The sequence below is a fragment of the Monodelphis domestica genome, chromosome 2 (genome assembly GCF_027887165.1).
Source record: "Monodelphis domestica isolate mMonDom1 chromosome 2, mMonDom1.pri, whole genome shotgun sequence".
Lineage (NCBI taxonomy): Eukaryota > Metazoa > Chordata > Mammalia > Didelphimorphia > Didelphidae > Monodelphis > Monodelphis domestica.
In genome coordinates, this window is record NC_077228.1 from 147,281,009 (window position 1) to 147,296,638 (window position 15,630).

The window sequence follows — 15,630 nt, forward strand, 5'->3', positions numbered from 1 at the left end:
TTTTTACTTTTAAGTAGAAGTTTAGCTAGTTTCAGTGAATCTCCTTGCCAGAAGTTTAATGACCTAATGATGATTTTTTTATCCTGCTTCAGTAACTCATGATTCTTCTAATCTATGGAACTGTTGTCTGTGTTCCAATTAAACTAGCCTATCACTATTTCCCCAAATCAGAATTCCATGTCTAATTTCTTTGCCTTTCCATAGGCTATTGCTCATGCCTGGAATGTACTCCTTCATTAATTTTACTTCTAAGAATTCCTAGAGCAGTTCATTCACAAAGTCTTATGGGAAGTCATTCTAGATCAATCCAAAAGCATTTAAGAGTTTATTATGTGCCTGAAAAGGTGCTAAGCCTTTCAGATACAAAAATGAAAAAAAGGGGGGGGGGGAGCATAGGCACTACCCTTAAGTAGCATGCATTACATTGGTGAAAAATTGGTACCACACTGTATAGAATTTAGGAATTTCAGGGTGGAAGTCAAATCAATAAGTATTTATTAAGTGCTCATCATGGAAGTCAAATCAATAAGTATTTATTAAGTGCCCATCAGGCACTATGCTAAGTGCTGAGGATGCAAAGAAATGCAAAAATAGTCTCTACTCTTGAGGAGCTCATAGTCTAAAGAGGGAAGCCACATGCAAATAGCTATGTGCAAACAAGATAGATGTGGAATAAATTGTAGATAATCACAGAGGGAAAGAACTAGTATTAAAGAGGATCAGGAGAGGAATTTTCCAGATTTTCTTTGAGACTTGGCATAAGCCAGGGCATCCCAGAGGTGGAGATAAGGAAGGAGAGAATTCCAGGAACAGGGAATAGAAAATCAGTACACAGGCACAGAGATGCAGTGCCACAAGTAAAAAACAAGAAAACCAAATATCCATGAATTATAGAGATTATGGAGATAGATAAAATGTGAAAAGAAGAGAAAAGTTAGGAAGAAGTCAAAAGTTTTTTTTATATATTTATCTATTCCTTCCTTCCTTATTTCCATTCATTTTAAATCCTAGAACCAATAGGAGATCATTATAATTTACTGAGTAGGAGGGTAACATAATCAGGCTTACAATTTAGCAATATTAGTCAAAGAAAGTGAAACAAATTAAAGGTTTTTTCATTAGTTCAAGGAGAAGAGAGGTAACAAGGGCTTAACTCAGGGTGTTAGCTGATCCAACTAATTGTTAGTATATTCCCCTTCCTCAAATTATTGTGCATTTCTCTGTGTTCGTAATTCCCCCATAGTTTGAAACAGGTAGATAAAGCAATTTATAGAGAGCTAGACCTGAAATAAGTACCACGTAATTTCAGATCCTTCCTCAAACACTTACTAGTTATGTTTACTTACCCTTGGCAAGCCACTTAATGCCTGAAATGACTGAGAAACACCTAAAATTATTGTGAGGTTCAAGTGATATGATATTGGCTTTCAAATTTTAAGGCACTATGCAAATATTAACTATTATTTTTATGTTTATGTAGGAGTGTCAATATATTATGGAGAGTAGCAAACATATATATTCTATGTCTAACAGTGCCTAAAACATATTTAATGTGTCCTCTGAGTCAAATTTAAATACTTACACTAATTCCATCACTCATTCTTGAAGTATTTCATTATGTGAACATTTAATATTGTAGGGAGAGGGAAGGACAGATAGAGCACAGTAGTTTGTGTTGAACTGATTTAATAGGATAAAAAAGAATGAGATCAGTGTCTACCCTGAAGAAATGATAGGCTAGCAAATCATTTATTATTGAAATAAACATAAAACTCTGCTATTAAATAATTTGTAACTGTAATAGCTTTGAATCTTTGCTCCCAATATTTGAATTGTGAATGTGTCAGCTTCAAACCTGAAGTTATAATTCTTCATTATGATTCTAGCCACACTTAGTAATGTCTTCATAATTTCAAAGAGGTAAAGAACCATAAAAGGAAATGTGTTTTTCTCCTAGCATGCCCAGAAATACTATTATTTGAGATGACTACTTTTTTGTTTGCTTTTTTAAGGTTTCTTTAGGGAAATGCAATGAATGACTATTCTTTTCTCTAAGGAGAGATATTTATTCAGTATGTTCAATAGCTTTGCATTTTGTTTTCAGAATTTCAGTCATTAAAGACTATTATTGGATTCACTGAATGTAAAAAGAGAGAGAGACTGCAATCCTATAAAAAGTCATAAAATCCATAAGACACAAATGCTGAGAGATGGAGGGGGAGTATGTTTATAAAAATACTAAGAAGAACTAAATATATTACAAAATCTCAAAGAGACGTATTATATTGCTGATCATGCCAGTGAAAACAAAATAAAAAATATGTAATAAATGTAATCTCATATATTCTAGATTATATTCAAGAAGCACTTTGGATACCTACATTTGTTTTGTTTTGTGTATGGACACACAAAAAAGGTAGAATTTTTTTGTCATAGAAGTATTAGTTGAACTATCTAAGGCTAAGTGTATATAAAAGTCAATATATTCTCTTATATCATAATGAAAATATTTTCTTTGCATACCCACATCAAAATAGAGAAAAATAAAGATATAAATGGATTATCACATGCATTGTATTTTGGTACCTCGCAAATCTTTTTTCAGTTTGCGAAGGTCTTTCTGAAAGTCTTCAAATTTCATCTGGGAGGCTTGAAAGAGGTCCTGGGGTTCTGGCAGTGGAAAAACACATTGTTCTTTTCCAGCATCCTGATCAATAACAATAACAAAAAATAATGTTTTTAAAGAATGAACATCCATAGCCCCAGAAGGAAGGAAGGAAGGAAGGAAGGAAGGAAGGAAGGAAGGAAGGAAGGAAGGAAGGAAGGAAGGAAGGAAGGAAGGAAGGAAGGAAGGAAGGAAGGAAGGAAGGAAGGAAGGAAGGAAGGAAGGCAGGCAGGCAGGCAGGCAGGAAGGAAGGAAGGAAGGAAGGAAGGAAGGAAGGAAGGAAGGAAGGAAGGAAGGAAGGAAGGAAGGAAGGAAGGAAGGAAAATCATGAAGCCACTCAACTCATGTTGAGTCAAAGTAAATTTGGTTAGGAATATAAAAATTTCTGTCACTCACCTCATCAAAATTTCGAAGATAATATGAAACAATATATGACAAAAGACTCCGGCTATTGTCCTAGGCAGAAAGATCAAAGTGAGTAATGGTAGTTTAAATTTTATTATTACTTCTTTTAAAATTTAGACAACTATCTAAATATAATGACATTTTAAATGAAATTCTGTAAAAGAAAATTTCTTCCTGTATCTAAGGAGATTAACTGTTTCAGGAAAGATGCTTTTTTTAAAGTATTTCTTCTTTTAATCATGACAAGAATCAGTTAGTCAAACATGGAAATTAATTTTTAAAGATTCTCTTTTTTGTCTGTTAGTGCCCTGAGTAACAAAGATAATTTAATATTCCTTATAGGTAAGCTCTTTTTAATGTTGAAATGCATGACCCTTGTCTTAATTGAAAAAATTTAGAATTGACTGGAACCTATTCTAGTTGTAAAATTTATATAACCACATGTAGGTTTGTAATAATTCACAGATTTGAGAAATTATAAAAGAAGTTCTCTTCTAAATAAGAAGATGGTAAAAATAATTTAATTTCTATAGCAGTCATTTCAGGTAACAAGTTATTATATAAGCTATTCAATGTGGCAGACTTTTAGGAATTTGTTCATATAACCCAATGAATAATATATCATGAATTCTGCAGAAAATGTGCAAAATCTTCTTAGGCTTAAGAGAACACTTTTTTGTTGTTTTGTGTCATATTCCTATAGGGATTGATTTGGCCTAGAAATTTTATGATTTGCTCATTATTGCTATCATATTTGAATCAAAACAATGTGATAAATATGATGAATGACATTTAGACTTTATTTATTTTAAACTAAATCCCCTCAAATAAGCTGCACACACACACACACACCTGGATTTTCTATCTTTGTTTTGATCTTATCCTCTGGCTATAGATTTGGTTTTTTTTGTTTTGTTTTGTTTTAAATAATAGCATTCCCTGTTCTTAAAAAAAAAGATACTACTTTAGCTATGATTTCCTAAGCTAGACCTCAACTTAAAACAGGATTTACTTTCAATTGATTAGGGTGATTTTCACTCATCATTTTTGGCTGATGGCCTATTAACTCCATTAACATGGATTTGGTTATTTAGGTTGAAGTAGGTCAACACCATATTTATCAGAAGCTGTTCAGTCAGTTGTATCCTTTGGGACATCCTTTGGGAGAATGTCCTAGAAAGAAGATGGCCCAGGTTCAAATGCTATCTTAGATACCTGCTAACTTGGTGACTATAGGAATGCCACTTAGCCCAAGTCTGGGATTTTTCATAAAATGAGGAAAAAAACCTATTCCATACCATTATTCTGAGGTTTATATGAGATTAAGCATGGTCTCCCCAAAGTTTTAGTATTGATTTGTTATTAAAGATTAAAACTGCATTAAGACTATTGGGATACCCTGTATAAGTAAAATACTTTGCAATCCTTAAAGTGTTGCATAAAGGTAATCTATTGGGGCAGCTAAGATGACTCATTGCCATCTTAGAGAACCAGATCTAGAGTCAGAAGGTCCTAGAGTCAAATCTAGTCTCCAAAATATCCTAGCTGAGTGACCTCGGACAAGTCATTTAACCATAATTGCCTAGCCCTTATCATTCTTCTGCCTTTGAACACAAATTTATTATTGCTAATCTAAGATAGAAGGTAAGGGTTTATTTTTTTAAGTAATTTATTAATATCATCATCAGTAGAAGTAGAAGTAATTATATTATTCTAATTTTATAAGGAGATAAACAAAAATATCCAGCAATGAGCATAATTGTTTTGAACTCATGTAAACATAAGAAAGAACACTGAAAGCATATTTGTAACTTATGTCAGGTCATATAAAAAGTTAAATTATTTGTTTCAGATTGTAAGTCAAAATCTCAAACTAGGTCTTATTTTGAATTAGGATCCATGGAATTTACCTTTGGGGAATTGACGAATGTATGATATTTAAACAGAAAGAAAATGGAAAGATATTATTTTACTCATGCTCATAATCTATCTTAATATGCTGAAGGTACCATGTAAAAATTAGCAAATACCTAACCTATTACTATTTATAATTCTAAGTTATTTGGAAATAATATTTCTATTCAATTAAAATCAATTCAATAGGAATATATATGAAATGGAAAAAATTTGCTCCTTTTTTTTTAAAAGCCACTTATTCCAAATCTATGCACTTAAACCTGCACTTGTATTGGTAAACAATATCAAATGATTTCTATACCCAAAGATATAGAGAAAATGTGCATTATGTAATAGTACTTTAACAGGTAGACTATACTAAAAATATAAATCCTATGAAGTTAAATATTAAGTAACTAATTGATCAGAGTGATGAAATTTGCTTGCTCCTATCCTAGAGATAATTTCTCTAAAATTTCATACATTTCCTCATTCTTAGCATCACTACAGATATACACTTGTATACACTTGTAGGTTTCTAAAATATTCAAACTTGCTAAATGTTTGCTATTGTAAATTTTTTTTCTTCTTCACTAATTTCTTTTCTTAGTAGAATCAGGAAGACATAATTGTTTTGATATGGCTAGATATATTTTCTACTTTAAATATTTTATTTCATCTAGAATGATTCATTTTAGACTTTCCTAATTTTTAAAGTCCTGGGTCTATTTGCCTCCACTTGTTAGCCTTTAGGTAATTAATTTAAATAGCAAGCAATAGTGATAGTTTATTTTATCCTTGAAAAAGTTAAATTTTTCATATTTCTGGTTGAGAATAATTTGCCATAGTGGATATGGCCTATGGCACACAGAGATTTAAGCAAGAAATCTAAAAATAAATATATAATTTTAGCTGAAGTCAGTCATGAAGGAAGACAGAGGTTTAATGGTTACTCATTTAAATAAACATTCTGATAGTCAAAACACAAACATGAAAATGAATATTTCTTTTACTTAGATATCATTTGGCTTTAAGATATAAAGAAACAATTATTACAAGGACAAATACTGAAACTCCTTACTACTAAGAAAATGATCTATCTTCTAGTAATCCTACAGTCAGTTATAAAAATACTTACACTGCTTTTGACATCTTTCAGCTTTGGCAGAATGTCTAATCCAAAACCATCTGCCTGTCCCCGAGTCTTGTTCCCACCATTCATGTAATTACCAAAGGCAAGAACCAGACCTAGAACCTGCATAACCCCTGACCCATTTTTCAATGTCTGTAAAATAGGATAAAGAACAATTTTTCTTAATTAAAATTTTGTATAGCATTTATCAGTTTTACAAGAGTTGTAATCACACAACATGCCAACCTTCCAATATATTTACTAACATTTTAGGTCATATCAATTTATCATTATTCCTACTTACAAATTGTAGTTCATTAGAAAATGTCCAAAATGCATTTTAAGAAACTCACAAAAGACACAGAAGCTACTTTTACATACACATATATACAAAGGGGGAAAAAAAGAAAACATTACACCAACTACATCATCACAGTAAGGAAAAAATAAAAACCCATGTCAACTTTATCAACACATTCTAACATATTTCACAGATGAGCCAAAGCGAGCATCTGAGAGACAGTAAGCAAGCACCTAATATCATACCTCCTATTCTTTGCTAGACTAAAGAGAGTCAGAAAAAGGAGTATTATGAAACAAGAATTATTTCAAGAGAAATTCTTCATGGTTATTCTAATTTTATATACCTCCTTAGCAACCAAATATTCTGGCATCAGAACTAATACTAAAAAATGTTGACGTAAAGAGATGCATTTTAAAGAGATTAAATTTAACCCAAGTATTTCACACTTGCTTCTTCCAAAGTCCTGTTAGGCTTAATGTTCTTTTACTTATAACTAGTTCATATGGTATTTTTTTCAAAATATTTAACCAATAGAAGAGAGAATAACATTGCTGTCCTTTGACTAAAGAACAACTTTTAAAAATTTTGATATTGATGATTTATGGATTATTAATACTCTAACATCAAGGAGGCATTTAAGCCTAAAAATTCAGCTATGCTGTTGTCTTCAGGACTAATTATTAGCAATTTGTTGAGCAGTCCTTTCCAAAAATCAAAGAAAGCAAACAAAATACTCTCAAATGGCATTCATTTGGATGTCGGATGTATGAAAGCTTCTGCAAAGTGAAGATTTTGCTTTGGCAACAGCAGAAGGCACAGTATTCTCTAGAGGCTGATGTGCATTGGCAGGAATCTTATGATGCTGCAGAGAAGCCCTGAAAGCCAATCTGAACATGTGCTTTGATCTGGAAGCACCATCATAAAATGTTCCATTCGGCAGGACTGCGATCCTTCAAATTTAATGAGGACTTAAAGTAAATAAAAAGAAAACTTTTGAAATATGAACATGACTGAACAAGATTAAATATCAGAAATGTAGCTCCAGCTTTCTATGGTCCAGAACCTACCTCACACAACTTCTGTAGTAGTTCAAGTTTGCGACGAATAGAGCAAATGCTTTCAGAAAATGTTGACTGGAACAGGATACAAAAGACTCGCTCTGAAAAGTTGGGTATTAGTGATAATTCATAAAGGAACCTGAAGGAAGAGAGTCAAATGAAGACAGAAAATATAATTCACATAAACAGATGTTTAGCCTTATATCATTCCTAGCAATTATATACTCAAGATACTGCACTTTCCTAATGGAAATAGCCCACACATCTCCTGGATGATTCCTTTTTGGCTATAAGAGGCATGCTTACTGTTCAGGTTTGTCCAGAGACTTGGCATTTTCTTTTTCTTTGCATGATCTTCCATGCTTTTCAATTTTTTCCAATTCATCTGACTGTGCTCTCTGGAAAAAAAGAAGACATTTTTTTTCAAAACATGGCCAATTAAACTCCAAAGATAATAATTGTCTTCCTACAAAGATCACTCTATATTTTCATATTCCTTAGCATCTGTTTGTAGTAAAACTTTACTTAATTCATGAGGCATTTTAAAGTGTAAATATGTTTAATGCAAACCAGATTACTTCTAAATCTTCCAAATAATGTTATTGACTATTAGTAATCTGCAAAAGATTTATTCATTCAAGCATGCATTAAGACAATACATTTTTCCTTTCCTGTTCTTTTGGCTGTTTATATACTCTCTAGGATGAAAGAATCTGCTTTTAAAGTGGTATTTCTCATTCAAAAATCAGTCAAGTTAAATTTGAATGTAATATGATGCTAAAGATTTATGCAAAGTTATTCCTGTCATGGTAAAAGAAAGATTTGTTTAACTATCTCAATCATTGCTTACTGCTCTTTAGGTTATGAAATATTCACAATGGAATTATCAGTTTGACTTTTAATGTGAACAACACAGAAATCACAGAACATAAACACAATATGTGGGTACCTTTTTTTATATTATCTTTTGGCTAGAATCATATCTCTAAATTTATTTTCTTTTATGTAGATGTATATGCTCAACCTCCTCAGTCCATACACACATGCCTTCAAGATCAAATATACTGTCCTAACTTTAATTTTTGTGAATCTCCATAAAATGTTTTTAGCCACATATAAAGAATGTTATTGACATTGAACAAATCTATTCATAATCATTAGATTTCATAATCATTAGATATTTTTACATATTTCTTTTATCTACATATAAGTAAAATTAAATATAGTCCATATATTTTAAAGGTATGAAATCAATCACATTACATTTTCTTAATGCATGAAAGGGTATGGGCAGAATTACATGTCTTGGGCTTGAAACAATCAGTTCTCCAGCACATAAATTTAATTCTGTGTAATTGGTTGTTAAAACACAAATAATAATCAAGCAATAATTATTCTACAATACTAGATGGACTTTGGCCTAAGTCTGAAGAAGATCAGTGAAGGCTGGATGATTTCAAAGTGTGGCTTTTCCAGTTGATCCGTTCACATAAGAAAGACATTCATCAAAAAAAAAATTATCAAGAGAAGAATAAGTGATGATTCACAGACTAAGGGGAAATATTAATTTTTTGATGGTATGACATGTTGCATTTGGAATAAGAATGTACTATAAAGTCTTATGAAGTTAAAAAGAGAATAGTTTCTCATAAATACCTAGCTGCAGCAAAAAAAAATGGTAACCTGTTTGCTAAACTTTAATAAATATTATCAAATTTCTATAAGGAACAGAGCACTGTGAGAGATACATACTTGGAATAAGACTAGGTCCTTGCTCTCATGGAGCTTTATGGTTTAGTATGAGTCAGCATAATATAGTAAAATGTGTCTTTGTAATGAGAAGGCCAAATTTAACTCTCTTCTCTGATACTGAATATCTATGTGATGGGCAAATCACTTATCCTGTCTAGGTTTGTTTCATCATCTATAAGTAATGATATGTAGCAGATGAGGTCTAACATCCTTTCCAATTCTATATTTTTGAACCTATGGTACATACATCATTAACTATAATCTACAATGATGTATTTTTATATAAACTTTAGAGGATGTATGGGGTAGGGATTAAACAGGCAGGGATTAAATAGGCATAGCAGGGAAAGTATCATAGGCAGAGAGAACAGTGTGATCAAAATACTTGTTACATATTGCTTTACTCCGCATGAACATGGACATTATCCAAAAGAACTTAGACGTAGAATTATCAAACATTATTCACTTACAAGGATTTGCATAAACAAGATCAAGGGGAGAAAAAGTGATGGTGCTCAAACGAAGGGGAAATATCAGTTCTTTGACAGGATGATCAATCAATCAATCATTCAATATTTATTAAGTGCTTACTTTGTGCTTGGCATTGTGCCAGGGACTAAGGATACAAATAGAAGCAAAAGACAGTCCCTTTTCTTGAGGAGTTCACTGTCTAATGGAGAAGAAAATGAGCAAATCAATACGAACAAACTATGTAAGACAAAAAGAAAATAATGAAAAAAAGGAAGGCACTTGTTAGATAATGGAATTTTAGTGGGAATTTCAAGGAAGACAGGGAAGCCATGAAGGACAGAATTCAAAGAATGGGGGACAGATAAAGGAAATTCCCAGAGCCACGAAATGAAATGCCTAGTTTCTGGAACAGCAAGGAAGTCAGTGTCACTTAATAAAATATCTGAAACCTGGCTGTCACTAGCCCAGAAGTTCCTTTATATTCCTTTCCTGGGAAAGTGCGGGGCTTTAGAAAAGTCTGGTGGACTTAGGTTTCTCCACAATAGAATTCCCTACAGGATCTCCCTGCTTCCCACTTTCATGATGCCATGCCTCCACTAAGAGAGTCATACTCATCATAAAGAGGACTAAAAACCAAATGTGAATTGAATGATTATGCAAGAGAGCTTTGTTATTGACCTATAATCACAACCTATAGGTTTTCAAAAACAAAACCTTAATAACAACTAGAGACATTTGGTAATTATGTGGCACAGGGGATAGAATGGCATAACTGGAGTGAGGAAGACATCTTCCTAAATTCAAATTTGATCTCAGGCACTTACTAGAGACATGGTCTTGAGAAAGTCACTTAACCCAATTTTCCTTAGTTTTCTCATTCATAAAATGAGCTAGAGGGGCAGCTGGGTAGCTCAATGGATTGAGAGCCAGGCCTATAGACAGAAGATCCTGGATTCAAATCTGATCTCAGACACTTCCTAGCTGTGTGACCTTGGGCAAGTCACTTACCCCCATTGCCTAGCCCTTATCATTATTCTGCCTTGGAACCAATACTCAGTATTGATTCCAAGATGGAAGGTAAGTGTTTAAAAAAAAATCAAATAAATAAATAAATAAATTGATGACTTTGTTGATTAATTAATTAATTAATTAAATGAGCTAGAGAAGGAAATGGCAAACCACTCCTCTATTTTTGCCAAGAAAAATCAAAATGGGGTCATGAAAAGTTGGACTCAACTGAAAAAATGACAGTTAAGAAATATTTTTAGAGTTGCAGAATTTTACTACAACATATAGCACAAATGATAGCTTTGGAGCTAGTTTTGGTATCAAAAGAACTTAAAAAAGTTTAATGAAGGCCCATTTTGTTGTTTTCATCCCCAATCCTCTCATATTCCTAAGACCTAATGCAAAAATACAATAGGAACTTATAACTGGAAAGATAACTACTAAAATCTATATATTTTAGATGTACTATGGCAGAAGAACTAATAGTAAAAACTTTATTCCTTCCTTTCTCTTCGAAATCTTACCAAACTCCAAAGAAATCTGTGCCACCCTCACATCCCTCCGTCTTCAATTCACTTGTCAAAAAAACAAATAATGCTAGTCATAGCTGACAGGCATAAGAGTGTTGTTAGTGATGTACCCTTACAATAAAAAAGAAAAACCTTGGGTTTATATGTTAAAAAAATAACTAAAGATTTGTATGGTCAATCTTTAAATTCCTTGAAAGTTTTGAGAAGCCACTCAGAAAGTTTCCTGCTTTCAATCTAACTTTCTATAATTTAACATCAAATAATTAAATTATTATAATCAACATAAAATATTCCTGTAGACTTTTTAATAAAAAGATAATTTAAATAAATACCACATATAAATGTGTACTAAAATAAATATATTTCAACATATAATCATATATATATGAATTATGCATATCTATATTTTCTATGGTTATTGTGCTTATTGGTTAAAGATTTGGAGTCAGAAAGATGAGTTTCCACTATGGAATAATTAAAATCCATTTAGAAAAGCTTAAAATTTTATTTTGTAATTTGGCACTGTGCTTGCCAGTAAGGGAACAAATAAATGAAATATATTTCCTGCCCTCACAGAGCTCAAAATGTAGCCTTTATCACTACCTTGCAGTGTGACTTTAGGCAAGTCCCGACAGTTCCTTTGACCTTAGTTTTGTCATTTCTGAAATGCAGAATAGGGAGCAAATGAATTCTAAGCCTGAAAATGTCTTTTAAAAGATCTAAAATCTCAGAAGTCTTTTCCTATTATATTTTTCTCTTCAATTATATGATATTTCAGCAGCAAAGTGAATTACCATTTGATAAGCTAGTCTATGAATTCAATTAATATTTATAATATTGTTTCTATTAGAAAATGCATTCAAGTGCCAAACAATTAATTTGCAGATAAACTTTTAAATCTCAATTTGTTTGTAAGTTGGGAACTTCTCATATTAGCCTGACAGTTGGGGGGGAAATCATAAACTGAAATGGCAGAAGAATTGGAGATTTAGCTTTCCTCTTTGCCAATCAATTTTTAGTACTAGCATTCTTAAACAAATGCAGAAAAATGTCTTCCTACTGCCTGTCTTGGCAAAGACAACATACTGAAACATTCTCATGGTGCTGGATAAACAACAAAGCAACTAAAGCACTGAGAATTATTCTTCATAACAATTTTTCTATCTCAGAAAATATTCTCAAAGTCAAAGAAGAGAAGCTGTTTCAAAATGCTATATTGAAAGTAACTTTGAACATGGAGTCAGAAGAGTGAAATTTAAAACCCACTTCAGGGGGTCAACTAGCTACCTCAGTGGATTGAGAGCAAGGCCTAGAGACAGGTTTAAATCTAGCCTTAGTCACTTCTTAGCTCTGTGACTCTGCAGTAGTCATTTAACCTCCATTACCTAGACCTTACCACTCTTCTGCCTTAGAGCCAATCCATATTGTTGCTAAGAACAAAGGTAAGCATATTAAAAATTGAAAAATTGAATTTAGGCCAGAGCCAAGATGCCAGCTTAGCAGCCACTCTGACAATCCCTCCAAACCAATCTTAAAAAAGCACCTCAAAACGACAGGAGTCAAAAACAGCAAAACAGAGTAAGGATCTTCTGATGAATATTACTTGAAAGGTAGACAGAGAGAGTTGACTTTCATGGGCTAAGTGGGAACCAGAAACAAAAATGCACACAGAGGCCTACTAGCCACTAACCCTCCAACCTAATGCACCAGCTTCCCCAACTGGGCAGAGGCCAACTTTGGGATCCTGGGTCCCATGATATAGTAATAACAGAGTACTGGCAGACCCCAGATCCACCGCTTGAAGTCCTAGGCACCACCCTGCAGTGAGGCCAGGAAGTCCATAGCACTTGACTCTTTCAAACCTGCTCTGTGGTGAACGCCTAGCCCCAGGGCAAAATAGCTCATAGTGCAAAGCCCTTCAAGCCAGGAACAGAGGAAACAGAACCAGCAGCTTTCAGAATTCACAGGCCACAGGCAAAAAAAGTCTGGGAAAATGAGAAAATGGCAAAAGAAAAACTAATTTTGGAAAATTTCTATGGTGAAAAAAAGTAAAACACAGAATCAATTGAGGGTGGTGAGATCCAAGCAACAGCATGAAAAACTTCAAAGAAAAACAGAAATTGGTCTCTAGAACTGGAAGAACTCAAAAAGGAAATAAAAAGTCAAATAAGACAGGTTAAAGAAAAATGAGGAAAAAAATAAAAGTAGTACAAAAAGAAAATAACAGCTTAAAAAACAGAATTGATCTACTAGAAAAGAGGCAAAAATAATCTAATGAAGAAAAGAGTGTCATGGAAAGTAGAATGGACCAAATTGAAAGGGAGGATAAAAAGGAACTGGAAGATTGAGTCTTTATTAGAATTGGGCAAATAAAAAATTTAAAAATTTAAAAAAAAACTTTCAGATACTAAATCTGATTATAATACAAGTTTGTTGACATTTTAAGAGTCTTAATTTCTTCAACTACAAAATGATATTTGTACTCACTAGTCTCACATGATTGTTTTGAAAAAAGTGGTTTGTATACTTTAAAATACTCTGTGTATGTTGGAAAGATTGGAAATGATGATGATGTTATAAACTTGCTGTTAGTATTAAAAAAAATAATGATAATTTTAAAAATTTAAACAAAATTCTCCTAAGGTACATATTTAATATGTTGTGCTTAATTCTTCTACTTTTCCCTAAGTGAGGTCAAGTGAGTAACAAATCTTAAAGTATTCATTAGAGAATCATATTTCAGATGTTGCCAACCAATAAAGAAAATGTATCAGAGAAACTTCACAGATTTTGCCAAAAATATCACCATGATCTAACCCTTCTCCATCCTCACACTCCAAGAGAGGCAAACAGAGATAAGTGACTTGCCCAGACTCCCACAGCTAATAAGTGTCTGAGGCAAGATTTGAACTAATAAAGAAGTCGGACTTGAACTAATAAAGAGATTCTTCTAGACTCCAGTCACAGTAGTATATCCAGTGGATCATCTACTTGCCCACTATGCTTACATAGTTTACAACCTGATGGAAAGGCACACCAGAATAAGACAAGAGAAGGGGACAAAAAGTACTTGTTATTTATTTATTATTTTTTGGTCCTGAATCTTTTATGGAGTTTTGACGACTTGTAATAATCAATATTCTGATGTTTATTGAGTTCCTCCTATATGGTGACTATGTTAAGTACTCCTGGGCATATAAAACTATAAGAAAGTGTCCAATTGATCAGTGAACAAGCAGTTCTCACTATTTTGTGTCAGGGACAGTGTAAAGCACAGAAGATACAAAAATGGAAATAAAATAAAATTTTCTTAAGAAGTTTCTGTTCTAAGAGTGGAACCCTCAGGCAAATGAAGTTGGAACCAGTTAGACAATGTAGTCCATAGAGTACTGGACCTGTTGCCAGGTACTTAAAATTCAGTCTCTGATATTTACAAGTTTGTTACTCTGGGAAATGCATTTAACCTCCCTCTGCCTTAATTCCCTGGATTTGAAAATGGAGATAATAATGCATCTGTCTCTCAGAGTTGTTGTGAGGGTAAAAGATCTTTGTAAAGCACTTTGTAAACCTCAAAACACTATATAAATGGTAGCTTTTGTGACCATATCACATTTTTATGTCTATTACATTTTATTATTATGCAAATACATAACAAGTAAATCTAAAATAGAGAGGTGTGAAGGATTCCAAATATAGTTTGATGCATTGGGGGAGGGGAGGTTGAACAATATGAGAATTTATATATTCTTACTATACATATTTGTAATTAAATTTTATCTTGCTTTATCAATGAGGGCAGAGAAGAGGAGGTAGTGAAGGTAAACTTAATAAAAAGAAAAGAAATTTTAATATAAAATCAAAATGAGAAGATAGTTTGGGTAGAGACAGCATTAAAAGTAAAGATGAACTTAATGAAAAACAAGATGAAATAAAATTTTATTTATAAGCAAAATGAGTATAAGGTAGTTTGGGGAGGGGGTGAATTAGAAATTGGGAAGATCAGGAAGAGGCTTCAAGTAGCATATCAGGTTTGAAGGCATCCCAAAAGCAGAGAGGAAGAGGAAATTTGTTCCAATTTAAGGGGTAACCCATTGCAAAGACATGGGAGATGGAGTGATGTGTAAGGAAAGAAAGTAGGCACATACCACAAAATGTGGGAAAAGAGAATAAAGCACAAGAAGATTGTAAAAATAGGAAAAGGACTGTATTTTTATTTTTATATTATATATTATGTGTATATAATATGTATATATAAATATGTATATTTATTTAAATGGAAAATTGAGGGTTATATTTCACATTTTAAACAATAGGAAAGAAATGGGATTTGCTAAATAGGGACAGGAATTGAAATGAGTAAAACTGTACTTCAGAAGTCATGATTTGACAGTTCTGCAGAAAAGTGGCCT

General features: G+C 32.7%; 1 protein-coding gene across 4 annotated transcripts in view; it reads right to left on the reverse strand.

Moving 5' to 3' along the window:
• Window positions 1-15,630, reverse strand: part of FMN2 (formin 2) — a 473,310-nt gene that overhangs the window by 154,392 nt on the left and 303,288 nt on the right. For all 4 annotated transcript variants that reach the window (XM_056816081.1, XM_056816082.1, XM_056816079.1 and 1 more), the window contains exons 9-13: window positions 7,767-7,858; window positions 7,470-7,599; window positions 6,105-6,251; window positions 3,062-3,121; window positions 2,587-2,707 (exon numbers count right to left, since the gene is read on the reverse strand). In XM_056816081.1, the coding sequence (XP_056672059.1) occupies window positions 2,587-2,707; window positions 3,062-3,121; window positions 6,105-6,251; window positions 7,470-7,599; window positions 7,767-7,858 (550 nt within the window). The remainder of the gene's footprint in view (window positions 1-2,586; window positions 2,708-3,061; window positions 3,122-6,104; window positions 6,252-7,469; window positions 7,600-7,766; window positions 7,859-15,630) is intronic.